We start from the raw sequence: 17,315 nt of genomic DNA, 5'->3' as shown, positions 1-17,315 counted from the left end.
ATTGCCAGCAGCCTGAGGAGTAAGCCTTTCAGTCTGTCCTCCCATATCCCTAGGCTCAGTGGGTGTTAATGATATGGACTGACATATTATTATAGCATCTAAATGATGCTAGCTGTAGCTAATCATGGCCCATGGTGCTTTTGTACAAAGTAACTGTGTGTGACTGACAAGTCAATGTAGACAGATGGACAGTTTCACCTGCACAACTGGCCCCATTGAGGGACTGACCATAAATAAAGTCAACCAAATTAGCTGGGGGAAGCCTGGAGGGTTCACTAACTGCTACAGTTTGACTGTAAGTGAAGCTGAAGAACACACTGTTTCAAAGAGTTTTTAACTGGCAGTGTGGCTTACTGTTCCCTTTCATCATTCCTTCTTTAGAACGCACAATGCCGTTTGTATGTGAATATGCGAATATATGTGAACGTGTGTGCATGGCAACGTGTGCCACCTCGTGTTGCAGCGTGTGTGGGTGCGTGTGTGCATGCATGCGTGTGGTGAAGTACCTAGGCGAAGAGATAAGGCATGGCAGTTAATCACATTGTGCGCATATGCAAATATAGAGCGGGTAAATCAGAGTGTCTGCAGATGAGAAATTCACACTCCCACACATGCACAAACACAGACATGCACATACACACACACACACACACACACACCTTTCGTGAAGACACTGAGGTTGCCCATGTGCACTAAAGGGGGGAAAATAAATCTGTTCACTCAATCTGAGCACTGTGAAATGGCACGGTGCACTATACCGATTGTATGTGTGCGTGTGTTCTAGTGCGGGGGGGGGTGCATACAAGTGTGTGAGCGTCTCAAAGAGTATATGATCCCACTGGAGGGACTGTCAAAAACGACAGTCACAAGTATGAATTGATTATGCTACCATCAAACACTGCGCTGTATCTATGACATGCACGTTTATGAACTGCAGTACTGTAGTGCAAGTGCTGTTTCAGTAGGCACTTATTTTCCCAAATCAAACACTTATCATCAATCAATACAAGATAGCACCATAAACGAGGACGGGCGTGTATTTCTGGTAGATCTTTGATAAGCAGAAATAATTCATGCCTCTTGTAATTAATTATTCATTAAAAGCCCCACAGAACAGACAGTGGCTTCGTAATTAAGTCTGAATCAGACACTGTGGCTCATCTAATTATCAACCACTATAAGTTTGTTAACATATTAACCCGCATTAATTAATTATTGATAGCTGCCTTTTTTTTTTTTAGCTGTTAGTTCCCAACTACACATGTATGGCAAGGCGAAACACTGCAAGCATGCAGTAAACTGGAGGAGATTTTGCAATAGTTGCATGCTAATTTTTGTGCGAATCAACATTTTTTTGTGAAAATATGCGACTTGGCAGTAATTGCCTTGTTTGATAGCAAAAGAGAGATCCAAAGCAATCACAGAGGCAGCAGACAAACTCAATTATAAAAGCAATTGAAATGCTTTGGACTAGAAAGCTCCATGAAAGGCTGAGGGGTTTGGATCAGTGCAGAGCGTCTGCAGATTATGTCGCACTGTTTAGAACATCAAACAAACACAAGGAGGTCTATCAATAGAGGCTCTTTTACCAAACACGCCATCACAACAACAAGCCAGTGAGGCTCTGAAATGGTAGAAAGAGGAAATGGGATCAGATGGGAGGAAACAAATGTTTTCACGACTGAAAAAGTAGAAGTGAGGCACTAAACTACTATAGATTGCAAATCTGTATGCACAGCTTCCACCCAAACAAAGTTTCCCACATACAAAGATATCACAGTAACTGAGCCAGAGGCAACTTCAGTGCAGTGTTTATCACAGAAAGTTGGCTTTGGAGCCATTTCAGATTTTCCTTCCACACTTTCCAAAAGAACTGTGTGAGGGCATCTTTGGAGGGACATCTGGCCACTGGTCTGCTGAAGAGCTGTAGATAATGGTACTCAGGTGCAAACATTTATTGGCTCTGTTGTCCCATCCCTGTAACAGCAGTTGACAGTTGTCACTCTCATATGGGCAGGCTCAGGTTCAGTTGTACTGCCAAGCCGAACTGTGCCTGCCACCATCACTCTGCTTATTCATCTTTCTGTCAGTGTGTTTAAAGAATCAAGGTAGAAACAACCTGCATGGGCACCAGTTTGCTATCTCTCCCATTCCCCCCCCCGACCGAGACAAATGCTTCCATCTGTATGTGCACGTGTGTGTTGGGCACTCACCGAGTAAATGCAATTTATTCCTCCACAGTGGCAAAGCTCCACTCCTCCTGTCAGCTTGCCAGGCTCCCAGTGGAGGTTGACAGGCCAGCTGCCAGCAGCGGCCATCTCGACCAGTTAAAGGGACACGCGTGTCACATTTCCCATGATCACGCTGACGTTGTCAACCTGACATACCTTCAACGAGGCACCCATAACTAACTCTATGTCCCTTCACTGGGTGAAGCAGAATAGGGCCAGGGATCCAGGGGCTGTCAATCAAAAACTAGCATGCACGGGCACACTGACTCGTACAAACGTTGCACCTTTGATGCACAGGCTCAGCCTTTGGCCTTAAGCCTGCATCTCTTATTGACTCAGGGCTTCATTACACACACAGTGAGCTTCAGTAATCTCTCTGAAGCTACCCTACACACTCCGACTACAAACAAGGTAGCTGTCAGTCTGTATAGTGTTCTACCTAATACATTACTTGGATAGCAGGCGTTTTACAGGTAGAGCTTCGCTTTAAGTCAGCATAAATTTGCCTCTACTAAGCCCATTGACTATATTGTCTTTGGTCCTTAGCAAATCCTGGCAGTGGCCTGACTATTTCCTCACAGAATATCTATGAGTCCTCCTCTGACCCATGGTGATTAGGACGCAGACTAGCTACTTTCTGAAATGGATCTGTGTGCTTCAGAGTAGCCCAAGACACGTCTCATCCATTTATCTGGTAAACAAGCAGCCAGCCACGTGACGCTGCATGAAACTGGCTCCAACACGATGATCCATCTAGCACTGCTGTCAAGTTCAACTCTTGTTTTAATGTATCACCAAACTTTTTTTTTGCCTGAGGCTTCTGGCTCAAAATGACTTTAAACAAACTTTGAACATAGTATGGTCCATGTATGCATTTGTCTGCCATTGTGCAAATTCTCCAAGTGCCTCCATCAGGCTCATGTTTAAATAATCATATTTTGGGCTGTAAAACACTTTAGTCCACTGTGTCTGTTGGTCGAGAGAGAATCCAATGCATGTGGTTTGATAAATTCTAAAGCCAGTAAAATCGTCCACTCTTTCGAGTTTTGTTGAAAACATTTTTGGAATCCTCATTCTGTTTGGCAGGAGGTTATCATATTCACCAGAAAAACAACATTTGTACAAATGCTTGAAATGCTTATGTCTACATTTCCTGACAACCAACCCCGTGTGGTACTGCAAATAATGAGTACACGGAAGGAGTGTGACCTTGTTAAAGCGTAGAAAACCTCTTACAGAGCGTGGAGTGGAGAGATTAGCTGTGCTCTCCTGGCCAGCTGTGCGAGCCATAGTGGCGTGCACTACCATGATTTTCCACCAGGATTTGCACCCAGAGTTTAACTAAATTGAAATTTCCGTGCAAATAAGTTATGACAGCAACACAGAGAATGGAGGAAGTTAATTTTGTGCATCTCTGAATTCAAAGAATGATGTAGCTCTGCTCTGCCATACTAATAATACTGAAAATCTAAAGCATGGGAGAAAATATCAGACATGATGGAGTTATCAGAAGTCTGTTTTGGCTCTGGCATCACAGTTAGCTGCTTTATACGATTAGGTGCTGTTCTTCAATCCAATATAAAAATCCTTATAAAAACTAGTAGATCTAGCAGAGCTATAGGAGCCTAAATGTTGTAAAATGTAAAACAATAATAACAGTCACAGAATATTTTTGCATGTTGATGTAATTACAGTTCATATTTACAAAAATGCCAAATGCAAAAAATTCTCAGCTGCATTACTTTTACAAATGTTGGGAATAAGTTACTGCGTCTGGATAACTGGTCTACTCTTAATGGTCTTTTGATACTCTCATGAGAAGGCAGTTTGGGAAGCGAGCAGGGGCAGAAAGGCAAGCTAAGAGTGGAGAAATACAGTTTTTTGACCTCTTTTTTGGAATGAACAATTTTCCCGTTATTATTTTCAGTCGAAGTAAACAGTTGGACTTTACTGAGTGGTCCTGTGGATTTTCTAATGGGGTCATTAGAGTATCAAGGTAAGGCTTCATTCACTGGAAGCCTACACGCATTCAGCATAAAACCGGTGCTACGGATTATATTGTTTAGATGCGAGGACGTGTTGGGCTTGTCATCCCGTTGGTAGCGTCATATGGATCTTTTGGAAGGCAATGACAGACTGTTATTATTTTGTCATTTGTTTGTTGCCCTATTCAGCAATTTTCAAACTCCATAATTTTTAGTTATAATATGAGGTTGACCACAGATGAAACAGTTTCAAAGTTTGGCCCATCGATGTGGAAAGGATTGCATTTAGTATATCACAAATTCTTGTGATTCATTGTGCCATAATGTTACAATATATTAATTTCACCTGAAAAAAAGGAAAATTGTAAATTTGTTTTATCAAGAACGTCAGAAAAAGAAAGCAGCAAAGCACCTTTTTATCAATCATATAGTCACCATCCCATGTCAATGTCTGTGAGTTAGAAAGGAAAAACAGATACTCTACAGTGAGAGCGTGCAGTGTGCATTTGTATGCATGTCTAACAATCCAATATAGTTAAATAGGCTGTGGGCTACAGGAATAGCATACACAAACAGGACATCGTCCACATCTCTTCTATTCTTTCTCCAATCATGTAAAAATTGCTCACTGGCCGGACGAGTCCTCGATGCACCTGTGTGTTGTGTGCTTTGCTTGATGCTCTCTTGTTTGGCCCTCCGGATTTGCCTCTGGCAGCTATATTTTCGGCATTAGTTTTGGGAGAAACTGGTCTCTGGCAGAACTTCATTTTGCGGGTGCTCGGTCATGCATGTCTGTTGCACAAACCATTGCCGATCTTCTAATTATCATGGATGCTGCAGCGGGAAAACAAGCTGTGGTAGAAATAGCATGACCCAATGGCGTCTCACTGATTTGCATTATCATAGAGTATGCTGCTGTTTGCCTTGCTGTGTGATTAATTCATGTGTGTATCATTAATGCAGGAATGTCCAGGGGCAAAGACAAAAGCTCGGTCAATGTGAAATGAAACACAGGAGCAGCCTGTTAAAAATTGCACACACATATGCACGGGCTCACACACAAACCGAATATTGGAAGCTAAAAACACAGTGTGACTTATCTGATGCCCTTGTTTTGAGAAGTAGAGCTCTGTTTAAACCAACAGAAACAATGATAGTTGACCCTCTGAGAGGGTAGGCAGCCACAGGGCCAGTTTAATATGCAGATGAGGTGTGGGACTGCTTAACGCTGCAGGATTTAAACGCAAAACAGAGTCCTCTCTCTTCCTTTATCCTTTTCATTCAATCTGTTGTTCTGTCCTTCCCTCCATTCTCTATTCATTTAATATTATTTCTATTCTCTGCTGTGCTCACATTCTCCTTTCACTCTCACTTCGGTGCTCCATCTTTTTCTCCATCAATTTAATCCGCTCCCTCCCTCTATTTTGTGAGACGCAACAATCACTCTGCACTAAATGCTATGGGAGCCGGAGGTAAAATAACAATGGCATATTCATTCCAAAGTTATAACACAGAGCAGCTGGCATAAAGGCTACACAGCCCTAGGAGATCTTCTAACTTCACTGCTGCAGCCAGCGAGTACAGTTTTGGAAGTAGCAGCTTCCGGGAGAGTGAAATGCAGGCTGCAGTGATTAAAGCTGTGCATTTAAGGGACGCAACCACTCATATGACTCCACTGCTGCAGGAGAAGCAGGGGACCGGTGTTTGCTGAGTTAATGGTTTGAGTATGAGCTTGCTGACAGCATCGAATGCTTGCTTCACACCGATGACACAAACTGAGACACGCTCCCGTGCACATTGCTGTGTTTCCAGCCATTTCTGTAAATGAGACTGACGCCCAATGTGTGAAGATATTCATTTGCCTAAGCTGCTTATATGTCAACCACCAGCCAAGACAGATACTGTGCAGCATGAGGCCTGGCTGCCCTGGTCCGAGGTAGGTTGGCCGAGCGATGATGTGTCATGTGAAGCATATTTACCTCAGGCTGTGGCTCTTTTTTAAAACTCCCTGGCTGTTCAACATGCTAATAACCACGACCGGTTTAAACCCTACACCTTCATATGCACCCCGGCCCCGCTATCTCAACTCCGATGGCGTGCCTCGCAGCTGCAGGGCTGAGTGAGATGGGGACAAATGTGTTGTGTCTGTCTGTGTGGGGAATAGAGGGACACAGATGAAGAGGCCAAAAGAAAGCAGAGGAGTAGAGAAAAGAAGAGGGGAAAGAGAGAGGCCGACGGGGCAAGAGGGAGAAATGTGGTGGCAGCGTGTCAGCTTCTGATAAGGGCATTAGTCTGCCCCCTGTGGGCTGGAGTGAGAGACTGACACTGAAAGCGCTCACACATAAATGCACACACACCTCTCTGTGGATATCGGCTTTGCTGTCTGGGACTAGTCAACAAATAATAGATAAGACCTGCACATGGCAAACACCAACAACTAAACTCTCAATCACTGGAGTCACCCTCTGAACCCCTCTGTCCAAACTTACGCATGAAGCCCAGACATAGTTACTTTCATATACACGCAACCATTATTTACAAAGTGTGTAAAAAAAGTACCATGTTGTGAACAGAAGGAGTCCAGATATGCAAGCCAAGGCTGCTGGGTCCTGTGGGACCGACGCCTCTTTCATGTCAGACATGGGATCCATCCTAAATGGAGCAAGGCTTTTTATTTACCGAGCTAATTGACTGCAGAAGCGTATGTGGAGCCAACTCTAAACAATGCCCCAGATCTTGTATTCATAAGTGTGTGTTTGAAGGACACAAGATAATCCCTGCAGCTTACGCTATGGAGAGACTATAAACTTGGGCAACAGCAATGGGCTCAATAGCATTGCAACATTGTTGGCTAAATTAAAAATATGGATTACTATTTAACAACTGTTTGCAATGTTGTAACAACATTATGTATCACAGAAGGCCTCCTGCAGCTATGTCAACATCGGGGCACGAGGACGATTCATTGACGGGAAAGAAGGAGGGATAGAAAATGAGATGAGAGGAGCGGAGAAAAAGAAGGAAGGCACTAATTTGGAGTGAGGAGCTCACCAGAGGACACAAGACAAGATCAATGCTCGAGAATCACAGAGCCACAGCTTCAAAAAAGAAATCGGACAGATATTTCTCTGTGAAGTCTACCACTCATTACCATTGGTAAGAGGGTGAGGGGAGGAGGATGAGTGTGGGCTGTGGCAGATGGATGACAGGGAACCATGGGGCTCCAGGCAGAACTCTCCAGAGTCTTTATAAGAGCTGGTTAGTCGGAGCACAATGGCCACAGAAGAGCCTGTGAAGTGCAGTGAGTCAAAGAGTATAAAATACCTGACCGTGCGTGAACAGGAACTGTCTTGGGACAGAATAATTTATTACTTTGTAAAGGCAAAGACACTGAATGTTCCAAGGCACAAAGGGTACGTATACTGAGGACAACAGTCTTCAAATCATCTGTCAAACTGTAGCAGAAATCAGCTCCAATCTTGTTTTCCTCTTATCTTCTTCTTTTCCTTTTCATCATATTTTCTCTCATCTATCTGTATGAACTTAGGAAGTTAGCGCAAGTAAAAATCTGTTCCGTTATCAAATTTTGAGCTGCACTTTTAGATTCAGTGACATTTAAAGAATGGAAATGAACTTCTACACTACATTTGCTTATTGGGCCCCAAATCAACTGCCTGCCTCCAACATCAGACTGCAGTGCACGAACCAGCTGACTGTGACTGACAGAGGAGGCCATGTAGGACTGTGGGTGTAGCCTGAGTGACAGGCCTGTGGCTAAATCTCCCGTGCGACCCGGGGACTGAGGTGGCCAGGTGTGTGGGTGTGATTGGTGAAGACAGAAAACAGATGATTTCTTCTTCCTGGCAGCACATAGTTTTTGTGCAAATGCGGCAACCACGAGCCCAATCGTGTCCTATTACGGCATTCCCACACTACGGCGTAAGATATCAGCTTTATAATGGCCTGCTTCCACACATTCTGGGTGGTGGAAACAAAAACAAGCATAACAATCTGCCATTTTAACCTCTGTAGTGCGGCATGCTGGAGGACAACTGATATGTCGTACGAGGCCACCTCATAAACGCCTCAGCATATAAACAAACATTTAGAAATGCTCTCTCTTGTGTGTTGGCATCTGACACATGATTGATTGCATCCATGGTTTTTATTCATTCTAAGTGCTGGATTATTAATAATAACTGTTATATGAACTGTTATAGGAAAGGGTCCATGCTATCCTCCTTCTTCTCACCCATAAACAAATGCAGACTCATGCTTTGCTGTACGGAACTCACTAGCCAATCTACAGTACGAACACCATGATGGCACTGATGAATGATACTGAAGATAATGTTGTTCCCTCCTGCTCGACATTGTTCTCCCCTTGTCCTTTTCCCTCACACATATTCAAATCCATTGCTACTAATCATGTATATATACTGTATACTAGAATAAAAACCAAAGGGAATATGTTTAAGATGAAATATAAGTTTAAACAAATATTACAAATATGTAATATGTGATATGAAAAAGATATAAAGAATATCTAGAAACAAATAGTGAGATTGCAGCATTTATACAGGATAGAAATGTGTTTGTCTACTTATCTGGGAGACAATACGAACAGAATGTTTTGCAAAGAACATGTACACAACATTATTAAACTATTTATTCAAATCAATAATGTGTTAAATATGAAATATGAAATGTGTGGTACTAACTTCACAAACTTGATAAAGATGGCACCATATGAAAAAAAACATATGAGTTTGTTACATGCCAATGTTTTTATAATGTCATCATCAATAAAGTGAGTTGTATAAATCCAACGTAGCAGTGGTGGTATTAGTATGGTTTAGTTATATGTATATGTCAACCTACAATGGATAAAAACACGTCCCTAAGTCCAGCTGTCCTGTGGGTGACAATGCCGTACTGATGACAGAAGTCAGAAGAGAGGAGAGAGACTTGTTCCAGCTAACAGGCGGGGCAGAAGAGAGGAAATAAAAATGTAGTACAACAGCAGAGGAGACACATTGCTGGAATCCACTCCTGTCAGCTAGTAACTTAGGGTATAATGATTAACCAATTCAAATCGACACTCCGGGCTTAATGTCTGAAATATATGTGCATTAATTCAAATAGCCTGAACCAGGCTAAGGCTAAGAGGGAATCAGAGCTGAATCTGCAGACTTCTCTGTATTAGAAATGCTTAATATGACAAGCATATTTTGGCTTAAGTTTAGTGCCTACAAGTGCCATTTTCTCCTGTAAGCCAAGAGAAGCCAGCCATGGTTACCCTATTAGTCAGACTATGATTGTCATTTTAATAAAGAGATCAAATCATTTCTCTTGTCATATGACAAATGCTGATTCTTTTTTGTGGCCTGCTCCTACCCATTTTCTTTCCTGAAAATGTCTTCAAATCACAGAGACAGTGTGCCTCTCGATTGCACAGTGTGCAATAGGTCAGTTTGTGCCGTTTACTGAGCTGTGGTACAGGCGTTTATGCCTATGAAAGGGAAGTCAGGTGAAGCGGGAGGGACTGTGTGAGTGTGTACAGACTGTGCTTGAAATACATCTCTCTGACTCGGCACAGCTGCACGTCACATGAACGAACACAGTATCTGTGTTTCCATGTAGGCTGCTGCTGCCTCAAGCAGTTAGTTAGTCTGCGTTATTTTGTGTTTTTTGTCAATGGAGTCTGGTGGTTTTGAACCAAGCAAGATCCTTTCCATAACATTATTCAGACACTTTGAATAACAATCTCGCTTGTCAGTTTCAAAACAAGCACTTATAGTGGAAGTACTATGATTTCGAGCACTTGCGCCTTGGGATTACGTTACAGCCGTTGTAGCTTGTTTGTCGCCCAATCTTTTTTGCAGGATGAGGCGATCCGCTAAACCAATTCCAAAAGTTTTTGTACCTACTGGTCATTTCAAACCCAAAAATATGTAAAAAATAGGGTTTGAAAATACCAGAGTTATCCTTCAAGACTTGGGAAAGTTCATGTATCCTGAAAACTCAAAAGATGGTTGTATGATTGAAGGTTGACTGTGTCAGAGTGAACTGACAACATAGTATTATCTTCATTGGATTCTAATTACTTTAAACGACAGGCCCGACATGAGGTGGCCATGTTTGTTTGGTTTTCCAGCACTATTATCAGAAAAGTCAGATACGTTGGAGCTTTCAGATAAACGCTGCAGTTGGAAACCTGGATATTGACATGAAAGGTATTTACAAGCCGCAAACTGGTAATTACAGTAACTCCAATATGGCATGAACGCTGCATGAGCAGAGGTCTAATCAGCCACAAGTGAAAACACACGTGTGTATGTGAGTGTGCATGTGTGCACAGCCTTAGAATATATTGTTGTGGCACTTTGAAACTGTTAATGATCAAGACTTGGCAAAGCAAACGCTAAATAATATATGTTTGACATATTTCGTTAATTATTCTCCTAGTCAGAGTGGCTGACTGTTCCGTTTCAAGCTTAACACATTGTGAGGATCACAGTGCTAACATAACATGGCAGAGATACTCAAATACATATCGCAGAGGTCCACTTACAAAATTTCGACCTCAGGGTTCTACCTCAGAGGCTTCACAAAAGCTGTGATGGCCAAGTGCAGACACTGTTGTAAGTGTTCATTAGCGAGTCTGCTGTGGTATAAGATCTTCACTGTATTCATCATTGAAAACACAGCAGTATGTTGACTGAGGACCCTATGGTGAGGATATGAAAGGCCATCTTCAGGACCTTTTTTGTGACAGGGCCTCGGGGAGCTTCCTCCAGAGGCAGCTTTCCTGGCTCTCAATCAACTGAGTTTGCCGAGAAGCCGTGTTGACACAGGGGCAGGTTCCCCGTCCTTCCATTGAGGATTCTCTGACATTTCTGACAATAAATGGGTTTCGACGGCACAGTAGAACTTGTTTTCACATGCCAATGTCCTCAAAGCAGATTCAGAAATTTTAAATCAGCTTTTACAGGGACGCATCATGGTTCTGATTTTGATTTTTTCCCCTCTGGTTTGTTCAAGAAGTTCTGGAAAGTGCAACATGTTCTGCTGTATGTCAAGGTTAAACACTTCCAGCTTCCTCTGAAAAGCACCCACTGACATGACAGACATGAGGTTACTCACTGTACTGTTTCTGCCCTGAAGCTTGACATTAAATTTTATTGAGGTTGGATGTTAAATCTGTCAGAAAAGCTTCCATTTTCTCTTCAGTCTTCATTCAGGAAGTCAACAAACATTTTGGCTTTTGCATTTTGTGCTCTGACAGAAAGATTTTCAAAGCTCTCTGCGAATGGCCCAAAAATGCTCATGCACCTTTACTGAACCACCTGACTTCATCAAAAGTTACACCGACCTCCAACAGAAATGCTGCAGTGCAGGCGATGCCTTCAAATAGTTGACAAGTCTCATCACAGTCATTACGTCTGAGTACATTTCACCCAGACCAGCACACAGGACTGTTTGGTGAATTTTGCAGTGATGTATCAGACCAGGGTGGTGAGTTTTTAAGAGTTACACCGATCCACTCTCTCTCCCTGCCATGGATGATCATCCATGGCAAGTAAGATGAATTGTGCCTTTTTCATGCCATCACAAAGTTGCTCGCGCAAATCTTCAGCAAGAATCTCAGTTCGTCTTGCTGCAGACGAACCTGAGAGTGGTATCTGATTTATTTTCTCTTTCATTTCATCCTTTTGCGTCCCTTCTAGCATGGCCTCCGTCACATCACTCATACACTCCTTTATTAAGCCAGCGTCTGCAAAAGGCTTCTTGTGTTTGCCTGGGACCCACGATACTCCCAGTAAAGCCTGCACTGCCTGCTCTTGTTGTGCCATTAACAATTACCCTGCAGGAGGCTTGATATGACGACTGCAGCAGGTTTAGTTCTGTGGTTCTCAGCTCTGTGTTCTGGGAATAGTTTTGTTCAAAATGACGTTTTACGCTACCACTCTTCACTATGGCCATATGGCCGTTTTTCCCTCGGGCAAAATTAACACAGATTTCTCAGTCCACTCATCCATAAATGCACAATTTTCACTTTCAACCATTCATTTATTTTGTATTTTACCTTTTCTGAGTTTCTGCATCTGCTCTGACAGCTAACTTGCTAACTGTGGCGGCTAGCTGGCGGTGAAAAAGGTGCCAGCTGAGTTAACGTGATAACATTGCGTCACTTGAGAGCAGTCTAAGTCAGTTTGCGGTGGACTGTTATTCTTGGTCCAGAATAAACTGGACTGGAGTCCACCTATAGAAATAAACATTTTGACTTGTTAAGGTAAGAATAGCACAGGTGCAACTAATAACATAAATGGTGGCCTCATTCCATTGAAGTGTCCCAGTAAGCCATGACAGTGAGCCAGTGTGCACAATGCCAGGGTCCAGAAACTGGAACACCTAAATGGACTGCTGCTATAATTATTAGTTTTATTTGTGACATCTGTGTTTCTCCTGCTGTGACATGGCAGAATGTTTGCTGTGGAAAAGGTCCAGCAGTGTTTTGGCACACAAGGCAGAGAATTTCCTTTTTAGAAAAACAACATTTTGTAACAAAGGCAAATCGCATGAAGTAAATAAAGAAATAACCTTTAAAAGTAACTTTGACCGACAACAATAATCACTAAAATTGGATGACTGAAGAGGAGAAAATTAGTGTTGTCTGATGAAATCAATTCATATTTAAAAAAAAAAAATCCTGATGGCAGGGTCGAGAAATGGGCACAAGCAGCACGGATCCATCCGTCCATCCCAGCTAGTGTCAGCAGTGCAGGCTGCAGCTGGAAATGTGTGGGGTGTTTTGTGGCAGAACACAGTAGGGTCTTTGAACCAATTAAGTATCATTTTAATGCCACAGCATATCTAAATATTTAAGTGCTTACACCGAAAATGCTGTTTAACAAATTACCTAAGAAACAAAGCTTTCAATGCTTAGTGACAACATAACACAGAAATCAGTCATAATATCGTGCTTGTGAGGGGATTATGGTTGAGAAAATCAATATCCTACATAAACATTATGGGATCACACTCAAGAAAACTGGTATCCTACATTAACACATTTGCATCATAAAAGGGAATGAAATTTGGAAGTATAGTCCAATTGTACTGTACTGATCTGTCTGACACAACAGAACATTAGCCATTCACAGCTGACAAATATACGTCGTCAAAAATGTGGTGAGTCACTCCAGAGCGAAAGAGCATTTCTGAACAAGAGCAAGAATTGAATCGTTTCCTGACTTTATAGAACCACCCCCAGCGAGGATGTGACGCAGGAGGAATTCATACAGACTGAGGGATCTATGGACAGATATTGTGACCAGCTTGGATCGATGGACGTGGCAATGAAACCTATATATCACTCTTCTCGTTCAAAGCTCACAATGTCTCTAAGACACTTCAAGGGTCGTCAGCAGCAGTTTCTGTGTGTCCCATGCTGATCTCAGTATGGTGGAATGTGGTGAAATACTGCCAGAATTTTTTTGTCGTGAAATTAGGAAAATATTAAAAAGCCAAAATGGCAGAGCAACTTAACAGCCTGAATACAAAATTATTGACCTTCAGAAACTAGTCGATGCCGAGTCCTCCAGCCTGGTGTACCACATATTACTAAACACTATCTGTAAGCACTGATCACAAATCTCTAATTACTATCATGCTCATGTGTGTAGCGACTGTGAACCTGACTGAGGGAGCGACTTCATTAGATGTGCTGTCTGTAGTTCTCCTACCTCGAGGGTTATTGAGTGCAGCTTCTGTGGCCTTCCTGCCCTCTCCGCAGTGGCTCTGATCAAATGGTAGACACTGCTCCCCTGTCCCGGCCACTACCTCCAGGTTGCGAGATGGGTCTTTTGGCTGCCCAAGGTTCCTCACCCGGAACACTCTGCGACTGCTGGTGTCAGACACATAGAGAACCTCCCCCATTGGATCCATGGCCAGGTAGTACTTGTGAGCAGGGCTGGTGCTACGGTGAGAAAGTGTACAAAGAGAAAGTGGATAAGTGAAGGCACAATCCGAAGTTAGTTTAGATGATAAATTAGCATGCACATTTTTCAAGGACATAGAGGTGGCGACTAACAGTGTTCCAGGGAGATTTAAAAATGTTTCTTTTTACTTACTTACCCAAAGTGACACAAAATGAAAGACAGTGAGACTAGCCTAGTTTAGGAAATTATTACTCAGTATTCATGACCAAACAACAACAGCAGCTCAGAGGCAATCAGGGCATCCCAGTGAATAGAATTAGTGTGAGAGACTAAACTTGCGCCTGTGCTGGAACAGTAAGATTAATGTCCTCTAACTTAAATAGTACAGATGCAAACAGCCACAGTGGCAGAATAGTAGCTCTAAAAGTGATAATCACATTCTGAGGATTTTGCATCAGCAAGTTTATTGACAAAAATGATTAATAGGGATGTGAATTCAAAGTATTAAACCAGTCATTAATATGTTCCATGTATGTGACTACTGAACAAAGCCAACCCGAGCTAATCTCAACATACCTTCAAAACATTCAAAAATCTACAGAATCTGACCCCCAGTTGTACTGTAAACCATCCGTTAAACAAGAAGAAGTAAACACCTTTAAGAGGAAATGGCTCCTGTGTATCCAGACGTCTGAATAGGCTCTCGTTAATGTGCTTGTCTTTCTCTCTATAGAACAGACGGTATAGTGTATAAATCTGATGACAGTTTTTCAAAGAGTCTAGACTATGTAGCACTGCTGTGTGTCAAGGTAAACATTAAGTAATGACTTCTTTTGTGGTGGACCTATCTACAGCAAGAATAAAACAATATAGATATTTATTCCGTTTAAAATTCAATTTCAATCCTTCAATATTAGCCACCTTAGTTCTTGAGTGAAGGAACACAAACTTTGTTTAATATCATGCTCACTCATCTTTGCTTTATTTGATATGGAATAAATGAAAGCTGAGGCCAAAGTCGCTTGGTTCGGGGTTTAGTGTGTATGCATTATATAATGCTCTACTTCAGTATCGGTGCACAAGTAGCTGTATTCAGAGACCTAGAAAGTGCACACAAAGGCACCAGGAAGAGGTTCTTGTGTGCGCTGAGACTTTATAGTGCCAGTCATGTGTTCGTCAGCATAAACACACCCACATGTCAGGCAGAGATAAGGAACCTTATGTATAAATGTATGCGCAGTCTGTATAAGGTGGAGAACAGCATCATTCATGCATTCATAAGTCCTTCCAAAGGCTGCATCCTCATGCAATATTTCTGTGGTATGAAACCTCTGTTTAAAGAGTTTAGTGGTGAATTTTGAGAAAGGGTTTTTCTCATGACGTGTATTTTCTGTATGTATGTACTTTATATGTTTCTGTTTTTGATTTCATGTGTTCTATATTATATGCGATTGCTGTGAAATGTTGTCTTTAATAGTTGATAGTATGATCTTTAATTGTTGTTTACAGGAACATGGTCCAGAATAAAGCAAACTAAACTGAGAGCAACAGGAAATCAGGAGGGAGTGAGTATAACAAGCATCAAAGGTCTCAGACCAAAAGTAAACCCAGAACATTCACATAGGTAAATTTGGCCTGAGCCAAATGAGCTCGTGGGCATGTAATTGTTTATTGTTCTAGCTGCTATTGTTAGTTTATGAGGGGTGAGGATGGACAAAAGACCGGACGTTTATTCTGAGCTCAACATTTCAGTATGTTGTGTGCAGCAAGGACCACAGTACCGAACTATGTACGTTTCATACTGTTTTAATGAAAACGCTTTCTGTTCTCAATGTAAGCCTCAGGCTTATTCTAGCACACAACGAAGAGTGACTTCATTTACCCTTAAATCGACTGTGAGCTCTATACTGTGCTTTGTGTAGGAGGAGTGCCAACAATGTGGATGTGTAATTGTGCAGAGAACACTTCACTTACTGCTATACATATAGTCTGCAGTTAATTTCTAACAGAAAACCTTTGTTATCGTCAGGTATTGTGTTGCATTATTGAGACTTAAACACAGTGATCACAAAAAAGTACGAGAACAACTTTGAATTTTGCACTTTTCACACTGTGAGTTAAAGAGATCCAAGTAATTACTTTGTAGCATGAAATCCAATGTCAGCCGGGTCTGGTCAAAGGATTAAACTCAATGACTTGCTGTAAAAGCGATTTCTTTTCTTCTTTCTTTTTTCTGAGATTCAGTGAAAAAGCCTTGTGAGGGAAATGTCACGAAAAATATTTTTGTTATGCTTTTGCACATTCTTTTTTAATAAAAGTATATTCACACCTTTTCCACTTAACATCTTGCCAGATACTAATAGGTTGCTTTAATTTTCTGTCTCTTTTGGACAGCAGTTGCACCCTGTCTGACTCCTCTGCACCCACTAACCCTCACTGCCAAAAGAGAAAACTTTGCTCTGATATTAGCTTGAACCTTCTCACAACCCAGGAAAAAAAACCCACTGCAGCATAGGTAAGGGTGCTGTCAGTCATCTAGTCCATTAAGTGCATAACTGTTTACAGAGCTCCACACTGAACTGCACATACATAATTTAAGCTTGATCCTAAGAGAGTTCCTCATGGAGTTTAAAAGTGTGCCACTGCTCCGTGCAGCACATCATATTTGTCGGGTCTCTTGAACGTACCACAAGCACAGCACGGCGCATATAATTCATTACAAATCACTTCACCTGTCTTTTTCTCAATTAGATGCTCACAGCACCAAATACATTTATCCAGTGGAAGAGAAACGAACAACAATGACAACCACAGTACAAACAACTCCACTATAGCTCGCCTTGTTCCCCCCACATATAATAACAAAACAATGATCAGAGTTGATAGACACTGTGATCTGGCTGTTCCTGACTGTCTCTCTGAGTCAACTGTCTGGGCTCTCAGATAATATTGCAGATAGAACTTCCTCCCATATTTGCTTCACGGCTCACTCAAACACTTGAAGGGGAAGAATAGACAATGGTTTTACAGTGAGTACATCCCATATTGTCTCCCCTCGGAGAGCACCTTGTTTTGAAGCCCTGTTGGCTGATAGGCACTTTGCTGGGAAGAATGTAGAAGGAAAAGCTTTGAAAGCTGAATATGGATGAATAATT

At 42.0% G+C, this 17,315-nt stretch overlaps 1 protein-coding gene across 1 annotated transcript in view; it reads right to left on the bottom strand.

The window, feature by feature from the left end:
• Positions 1-17,315, bottom strand: part of tenm1 (teneurin transmembrane protein 1) — a 156,083-nt gene that overhangs the window by 29,460 nt on the left and 109,308 nt on the right. The window contains exon 21 of the mRNA XM_070836474.1: positions 13,966-14,198. Coding sequence (XP_070692575.1) covers positions 13,966-14,198 — 233 coding nt within the window. The remainder of the gene's footprint in view (positions 1-13,965; positions 14,199-17,315) is intronic.

Source organism: Pempheris klunzingeri, chromosome 9 (assembly GCF_042242105.1).
Source record: "Pempheris klunzingeri isolate RE-2024b chromosome 9, fPemKlu1.hap1, whole genome shotgun sequence".
Lineage (NCBI taxonomy): Eukaryota > Metazoa > Chordata > Actinopteri > Acropomatiformes > Pempheridae > Pempheris > Pempheris klunzingeri.
Note: the sequence above shows the minus strand (reverse complement) of the source record. Positions and strands in the feature narration are given on the sequence as shown.